The sequence below is a fragment of the Lycium ferocissimum genome, chromosome 4 (assembly GCF_029784015.1).
Source record: "Lycium ferocissimum isolate CSIRO_LF1 chromosome 4, AGI_CSIRO_Lferr_CH_V1, whole genome shotgun sequence".
Taxonomy (NCBI): domain Eukaryota; kingdom Viridiplantae; phylum Streptophyta; class Magnoliopsida; order Solanales; family Solanaceae; genus Lycium; species Lycium ferocissimum.
In genome coordinates this window covers 67,223,355-67,232,532 of record NC_081345.1, presented here as the reverse complement: position 1 = coordinate 67,232,532, position 9,178 = coordinate 67,223,355, and the positions used below count along the sequence as shown (strand labels likewise).

Sequence of the window (9,178 nt, the reverse complement as noted above, 5' to 3'; positions counted from 1 at the left end):
ATGCTTTACATGCTCAGTACCTATTCGTCGACCTCCTTTCTTCGGTGCATTTCATGCCGCGCGGTACACCAGGTGAGTGAAGATATTAGCAAAAGATGTTCCGGCGGGATTGGCGACTCCATTTTCTCGAGTCTTTGCCCGAGTCGAGTATGACGTTATGGTTTCATGTTATGTGTTAGAGACTTTGCGAACGATTGTCGTGGGTATAAGATGTCGGTTATGTAAGCAGACTATGTAAGCCGATGTATTATTATGCATTGTATTATAAGTTTTATATATTCTGATTTTATTTGATTCGACAAAGGTAAAAAGCATATTGTTCTTCGAAAAACTTTCATTATGTATTTGTGTCATGATTTGAGGGCCAGCATGGTTATGAGTATTACAAGAGTCAGCGGGTTCGCTCGGCCCTAAATAAGGGTCGGGTGCCCATCACACCCTATCGGATTAAGGGTGTGACAGATATAGTCAATCGAAAATTCAAGAGTTAGTTTAAAAAAAAATTTGGGGTGTTACAACTCTCTCCCCCTTAAGAAATTTCGTCCCAAAATTTACCTTGTTCTAGCCTCAAAACAAATGTGGATATTGAATTCGCATCTCCTTTTCTCGCTCCCAGGTAGCTTCTTTGCCAGAATGATTCCTCCGCAGGACTTTTACTAATGGAATTTTCTTGTTTTTAAGCTCTTGTATCTCACGCGCCAAGATTTGAATAGGTTCCTCTTCATATGTCAAGTCAGGACGGACGTCAATGGATTCAACAGGAAGAATATGAGATGGATCTGAGCGATATCTTCTAAGTATAGAAACATGGAAGGCATTGTGGATCTTATCTAACTCTAGTGGAAGAGCTAGTTTATATGCAACTGGACCAACTCTCTCAAGTACTTCATATGGTCCAATAAATCGAGAACTAAATTTTCCTTTTCTGCCAAATCTCATAATCTTCTTCCATGGAGAAACTTTTAAAAATACCTTATCTCCCACTTGATGTTTAATTTCACTCCTCTTAATATCAGCATAAGACTTTTGTCTATCCGAGGAAATTTTTAGACGATCCTTGATGATTTTTACCTATCTTCAGTTTGTTGCACAATCTCAGGACCAACCAATTTTCTTTCACCAACTTCACTCCAACAAAGAGGAGTTATACATTTTTTCCCATATAATGCTTCATAAGGAGGCATGCCAATACATGATTGGTAGCTATTATTGTAAGCAAATTCTATCAAGGCTAGGTGTCTATCCCAACTACCCTTAAATTCAATAATGCATGGTCGAAGCATATCTTCCAAGATTTGAATTACCCTCTCGGACTAACCGTCTGTCTGAGGATGGAAAGAAGTACTAAAGTTCAACCTAGTGCCCAAAGCTTCTCACAAGCTAGTCCAGAATCTGGATGTAAACCTTGGGTCTCGGTCAGATACAATAGAAATAGGAACTCCATGTAGCCTCACAATCTTATTAACGTACAATTCTGCGAAACGTTCGAGTGGGTAGTCCACTCTGATGGCCAAGAAATGAGCACTCTTGGTTAGCTTATCAACTATAGCCCAAATAGCATCATGATTTCTTTGAGTGCGTGGATGTCCAGAAACAAAGTCCATAGTTATTCTTTCCCATTTCCACTCTGGTATCTACGAGGGTTGTAACAAACCAGCTGGGACTTGATGCTCGGCCTTTATTTGTTGACAAACAAAGCATTTAGAAATAAATTCCGCAATGTCCTTCTTCATACCATTCCACCAGTAGTGTTCTTTGATGGTTTGGTACATTTTAGTACCTCCAAGATGCATTGTATATAGTGAAGCATGTGCTTCATTCAAAACTTCTTTCCTCAAGCTATCATCTTTAGGAACACATAACCTATTTTGATAAATAAAACACCATCCTCCCTTAGTTTAAAATCAAGCTTTTCTCCAGTTTGAACTTCTTTGATCAATTTCATAAGCGTCTCATCTGACTTCTGTGCTTCTTTCACTTGTTCAAGTAGAACTGGCTTGACTTGCAAACTAGCAGCAATAGAACCATCAGAATTAAATTCAAGACAAGCATTCATGGCTCTCAATACAAGAAATAAAGCCAAAGGACTTAGAGATAAACTAGAAAAGGCTTTGCGACTTAGAACATCTGCAACCACATGTGCTTTACCCGGATGATAGTCAATGATACAGTCATAATCTTTAATGAGTTCAAGCCATCTACGTTGTCTCAAATTCAACTCTTTCTGTGTACCCAAGTACTTCAAACTCTTGTGATCAGTAAATATGTGACACTTTTCTCCATATAAGTAATGCCTCCAAATTTTCAAAGCAAACACTATGGCAGCAAGCTCAAGGTCATGAGTAGGATAATTCAACTCATGTGGTTTCAATTTTTGAGAGTCATACGCAACAAATTTCCCTTCTTGCATCAGGACACAACCCAAACCATGATGAGAAGCATCACTATATATCACATACTCTTTCCCTTCAGTTGGTAGAGTAAGTATAGGAGCTTGTGTCAATAAGGATTTGAGCTTTCCAAAGCTCTCTTGGCATTTGTCATCCCATTCAAACTTGACATTCTTCCTCAAGAGTTTAGTCAAAGGAGAGGCTATAATGGAGAAGCCTTTTTCAAACCTTTTATAGTAGCTCGCTAAGTCCAAGAAACTTCTTACTTCAGTTGGACTTTTAGGCAGTTTCCATTCAACAATAGCTTGAATCTTACTAGGATCCACCTTCACACCTTCAGCTGACACAACATGTCCCAGAAAAGCCACTTCACCAAGCCAAAATTCACATTTGGAAAGCTTAGCATAGAGCTTTTCTCTTCCAAAATTTGCAAAACAATCCGGAGATGCTTTTCATGATCTTCATTATTCTTGGAATATATTAAAATATCATCTATAAAGACCACCACAAATTGGTCAAAATAAGGCTTGAACACGCAATTCATCAGATCCATAAATGACGCAGGAGCATTTGTCAACCCGAATGGCACCACCAAAAATTCATAATGACCATAGCGAGTCCTAAAGATAGTTTTAAGAACATCTTGTTCACTTACCCGTAGTTGGTAATACCTAGACCTCAAATCAATTTTCGAGAACAACCTAGCACCCTTTAGCTGGTCAAATAAATCATCAATCATAGGCAGTGGATATCTATTCTTAATTGTTACCTTGTTCAATTGCCGGTAATCAATGCAAAGCCCAAGAGTGCCATCTTTCTTTTTTCACAAATAAAACAGGAGCTCCCCGGGGAGTAACACTTGGCCGAATAAAACCTTTCTCAAGAAGTTGTTGCAATTGAATTTTCAACTCTTTCAATTCTGCTGGAGCCATTCGATAAAGAGTTATAGAAATAGGAGTAGTTCCAAGAATAACCTCTTTAAGAAATTCAACCCCTTTCCAGGGGTAATCCAGGAAGATTTTCAGGGAAAACATCAGGAAATTCACATACAACTGGTATATCCATAAGGCTTGGACTTTCCAAGTGTGTATCAAATATATGAGCAAGATAAGCTTCACAACCCTGACTAACCATCTTTCTTTTCGCAACCGCGGAGATAATATTAGATGTCAATGATCTTTCACTTTGAACAATGATGTGTGAATATGAAGGAGCTCTAAAGGTCACACGCTTTGACCTACAATGAACTACCGTATGGTATCTATGAAGTCAATCCATACCAATGATGGCATCATAGTCTTAGAAAGGCATTTCAATCAAATCAGCAGGGAAGACTAGATTTTGAATCACAAAGGGACAACCTCGATAGATTTGATTATAAACAACCTATTGACCCAAAGGACTTTGGACAAACACACCACAATCAAGTCTCACAGATTTCACATTTTTAGGAAAAACCAAAGATGAGCTAACATAAGAATGTGTAGAACCAGGATCAAATAATGTAACAACACATAAGCCAAATAAGTGATATTTACCAACAACCACGTCCGCCCCATCTTGGTCATCCCTCTTTCTCATAGCATAAGCTCGTGCTTTAGCTCTTGACCCACTAGCTTGATTAGCTCCACCTGTACTTGTTGCTTGCATGTTTCTAGATCTTACACCTCTATTCCCTTGAGAAGGAATGGTAATAGGTTTCTGAACTGAGCCTTCTGTACGCGGAGAAGAAATGGGGTTAGGATTAGGATAATCCTTCACTTTATGATCGAAGCTCCCACAATTAAAACAAGCACCAGAAGCTCTCCTACAAGTACCAGAGTGATTCTTTCCATATTGTGCACAAGTGGGTATGCGAGTCTTGCCTTGGCCATAGCTTGGAGTGCTAGCGAGAGAGAAATTTGATCTATTTTGTTTATGCTGGGCTGACTTGTGAACACTGCCAGCTTTGGAATTGTCAAACCTTCCCCTTTTAGATGGACCTCCTGAATCTACATCAGCTTTTCTGAACTTGTTTTCGTTTTTCCTAACTTGTTCCATGTCGATCCTTTCCCAAGTAAGAGCAGCTGAAACTAATTTACAAAAGTTCTCATGTTGTAGGACCGCCATAGATTTTCTGATGGAATTATTCAAACCGTCTTCGAATTGCCTGCATTTATCTTTTTCATTATTGATAATATCACCAGCATAACGAGAAAGCCTGTGAAACTTTTGTTGATATTCAGCAATAGACATACTCTTTTGCTCTAAATTCAAGAACTCCTTTTTCTTTGCATCATGTTAAGCAGGAGGGACATACTTCATACGAAATTCTTTCACAAAATCATTCCAAGTAAGAATAGAAGGTTTTGCCTTGGCATTTGGTACACTCACCCACTAGTCATAAGCATCTTTTTGTAACAGCGAGACAGCATGCTTAAATTTGGCAGCGTCTGAACACTCTAATTGCTCAAATACTCTTTTCATGCGCTCAAACCATTGCTCGGCATCCGTAGGATCAACAGTGCCTTCAAACTCAACTCTGCCCATTTTTCTCATTTTCTCAAAGTTCATTTCATTAGGGCCGGGCATTCTTCAAGCCATGTGACGAAAAAAATTAGCCATTTGTTGAAAAGGATGATCAACAACAGGAGTACTATGACTCATTTGAGGATGTGACCCAACTCTTGCACCCTGATTATTTCCCACTTCAAATCCACTAGTACGAGGAAAATTAGAATCAGAAAAATGTTCTCCAACACTTCTTGTAAGTGAGGTTGGGCATTAGAGTTATTTAAACCCTCACAAGCGGCTTCCATATGTCTATTAGAGGAAGAAGAGGCTATGACTTAATTCCTACATAAGGGAAGATCATATTACGTTAGGGACATGTACATGATGCATATGCACAATACACGCAACAAAACATGTTAAAAAGAAACATGTATACCAACAAGTCACAACAAAAGTCCTAGAATCACAAACCTAGGCTCTGATAACAAATTGTAGCATCCCCTTTGGGAGGAAACCACTTACAAAATAAAAGCTAATTTCACACTTACAATATTTAGAAGAAATTTATGCCAAAAGCTATTCACAAAAAAAAAATATTAATAGCGGAAATAGGTCCATGCGAAAAAGGGTTGAAAGTGCGGCATTTTTTTTCCATTATACACTCCGAAAAATTTCTTAGATGAAATACAATATCAGAGTATAAATTTAAAATGGAAACACCCTCCTCAAATAGTCAACACCTTTAAGAAACTTCGATTTGAAATTATATTTTCCAATCAACACCACTACAGGTTCATAATATACACGAAACTCAAACTTGCGATTATCACCGAAAACTAGTATCTTCCTTTGTACTTAATTACAAGGCAAAATGTAAATTTAGTACATGCCATGACTTGGGTTGAAAGCACACCCTAAAATATCAAAACAAGTCACCAAGTTCAAGTTACAAGCATATGGTCTTGTGTCCAACAAGCCTCCAAAATTACATACATAAGTGTGACATATGGTTCATGTACAAGTCCCCAAAATTTTACAAGACCTAGATGCATATGCAAATGTAATCTTCACTAAAGCTCCCAAAAAGTCTACTCCAAATGGCCATCTCCAAATCTCTTCCCGTACATTACCTACGATAGAAAACAACTATCGCTAAGCATAAAGCTTAGTGGCATATAAACTTTGGGCTTGGAGCCATTAGATTCTCCAATTCCCTTAGCAATCGTAAGAGCTCAATGAGATAAAAAAAAATCAAGTAAACAAGTATATCAAAAGTATCAAATATCAAACCTTGAAAAGTTTCAAAATATCGATATCAATACTCGAAGGCTCAAGTGTCAAGAAAGCTTATAATTCGATTCAAGAGAGTTTGCCAAATAACTAATTTCGCCCAATATGTACGTCATGCCATCACACCAAGCACAAATCAATATCAAGATGGACCGAAGCCCCAAATCAAGTAGGGCCGAAACCCAATAATCAAGAGAATCAAGAACCATATTAAAGATGGCTTTCTAGTTCATACTTAATATGGAGAAGTTCCATCACTAAGATAAACCACAAATCCAAAGTCAAGATGGCAGAAGATCCGAGTCAAGAGGCATGCCGATATCAGTGACAAAGTCAAAGCAAAAAGAGGGACAAAGTCCCAACAAGAATGCAAAATGATCAAGCAATTCATACAAGTAGGCGATTTAGCGAATATTTTGCAATACTTGAGATAATAACCATACAATGATATAGGATGAAGAGAAAGGAAACAACACATCAAGATACTTCAAAAATTCAAGAAAATAAAGATATTCCAAGTTCAACTTTATACACAAACCTTGGTGTTTTACCACACAACAAGTTCTACCACAACTCGAGGAGTTCAAATCGTCTACGCCATAGACCAACCAAAGTCCACTTCGTCAAACAATTCCTCTTAGCTTGTACAAGAGCATATATACCTTAAATACACAATCAAATATCTAATTAAGTTCAATGGATTCAGCACGTCGAAACTAAACATGAAATCAGTGAAAATCACCCTAAACTATCAACACCGAAATTCTGGACAGTACTACTATCTTGTATTGTGGCTCAGTTTCAAAGGGGTAAACGGCAAAAATAGACTCTGTGTCCTAAATGAAAGTTGTAGATATATGTCTTGGGGTTTCATAGAATTCAAATCACTCCTATACCAGTTTTGTACAAAACGATATGCTCAAAATACTAACAGTATTACATATAGGATTTGCAAAAAGAAATCGAGTTGCACTGCCCTTACGTACTTCATCACCCTTTTCCAAAAATAAAAGCAAAACTGGGTTTTGGAGCCTGAATGAAAGTTGTAGGGCTATGAAATAGCTTTCTATAACATCTTGGATCACTTAAAACTAAACTTTATATAAGGAATTATGCTAAAATCACTAACAACTGTCCATTTCAAAAGCGGGTTTTGTAACTTATCTCAATAGTGTGGAGTAATTTGTGGCTCAACCAAAAAAAGTCTTGATGATTGATTTAGTGGGAGAATTTGATGAGAGGAGAGGAGTTGTGGGGTTTTATTTCTTGGAGAAAATGAAATATGAAGAGGAGGTGGAGAGGGTATTAGCCAACAAGGTATATATGTTACTTTTGGATAAGGGTGAGGAAAAGGTGGCTGCCCAATTTTTTTTTTTTTTTTTTGTTTGGATAACTACAAAAGGGGCTGCCCTAAATACATAAATATCTAATACATTTAATAATTTACTAAGATAATCATAGTATGAGTAGTTTACTTAACTACACCATAACACTTCAAACAAGTTTCAAATATCACCAAGTTCACATTTAGGAAGTTCGAATTAAAATATACCCTTTCTATCAAGATATGATCAATCGAAAATTCAAGAGTTAGTTTAAAAAAAATTCGGGGTGTTACATTATCATTATGAATCTATCGTCATCATCATGTCTCACCTTGAAGGAACAACAATCACAAGATGAGACTAACATCAATGAATAAGATCAATAACCATAAGACAAAGATCAATAAATCATGAGATAATTATCAACAATATCATAAGAACCTCAAGAACCATAAGCTTCTAGCATTTCTAAAAATAAGGACATTATGGATATCATGTGAATGGGTTTGTATCAAAAAGATCATGTCGTAAGAAAGAAAGGGACAGCCTTAACATACCTCAAGTCGCCAAAGTAATCTAACAATTGGGCTAATCACAACTAGCACGCCAATCCTATAACAAGGAATACATATATAAACTTAGATGGCGCTAGTATATCACGTATATCAACTACAACTTGATTCTAAAGTAAAACGGGCAGTATTTCCCCTTACTCTCTAATCATCTCAACATATACAACAACCCGCAATAATAACAACAAGCTCACAAAAGTCCTTAAATACTCCTTTCACAGCCCATACAAAGAATATATACCAACAACCCAAAGTATACCAATATACAATAATAATAATATACACTTCCTTTTTTCCCAATCAAGGAGCATAATCTCATCAACACACCAACAATATTAGATACCATCCATATAGATGGAAATTAGCTCAACAACACAGCCACAACATGCTCAAAACAGTTCATGAACTCAAAAACTACAACACAACACTTTATGACCTTTCCTCCATAACTATTTTCACTTTTAAGACTTGTTAAACCTTCAAATCAACTCAACATAAGAGATAAGATGAAGAACATACTTTATACTTGAAGAACTTCAACCCACACAACTTGCTCCAAGACTTAATCACCACAACTCCAAGTGAAATCAAGAACATCCACCTTCCATAAATTAGCTTAGGTTTTCAAGGTTTTGATCTTCTTTTGAAAAGGTTTAAGATGATTAGAAATGGTTGGGAGATCTTAAGGGGTCTACAAGGATCTGTTTTGATGAAATACAATGACCCCAAGTCGTGGGAAATCAACATATAGGCCAAGTCCACTGACTTAAACTTTCTGGAATTTTCAGACAAAGTACGGGCAAAAAGTACGGGTCGTACTTCAAAGTACGTCCCGTACTTTTAGTCCGTGCTTTAGAATTGTGATGTTTCGGTTGCATTAGAAAGAAGACTCGCTGAACATGAATTTACATAGGTTATGCATTCCATAACTCCTCATATTCTAGGAGATATACCTCTCTCAATTTGGACCAAAAATTCTTGTCCAAAATTCTGCCAAGTTTTTTCCAAATTTTCGACAAACTTAATTTCTTCGATTCGCTTGATCCCGAAACCTTTAAACACTTGCTTAGCACTTGTTAAAAATCTTTATTAACCTTATAAGATTTCC

General features: G+C 37.0%; 1 protein-coding gene across 1 annotated transcript; it reads right to left on the bottom strand.

Moving 5' to 3' along the window:
• Positions 1 to 567: 567 nt before the first annotated feature.
• Positions 568 to 1,184, bottom strand: LOC132054286 (uncharacterized). The gene is made up of 2 exons (XM_059446329.1): positions 1,072 to 1,184; positions 568 to 925 (listed from the first exon to the last, which is right to left on the bottom strand). The coding sequence occupies exons 1-2, from the start codon at positions 1,182 to 1,184 to the stop codon at positions 568 to 570; spliced, it is 471 nt and encodes a 156-aa protein (XP_059302312.1).
• Between the last annotated feature and the right edge of the window lie 7,994 nt (positions 1,185 to 9,178).

Excerpts from the sequence above, each read along its gene's own strand:
- LOC132054286 (XM_059446329.1), bottom strand. The coding sequence starts at position 1,184 with ATGCCTCCTTATGAAGCATTATATGGGAAAAAATGTATAACTCCTCTT. Across the intron at positions 926-1,071 it reads GTGCAACAAACTGAAGATAG|AAAAGGAAAATTTAGTTCTC; the intron begins GTAAAAATCATC and ends GAGATTTGGCAG.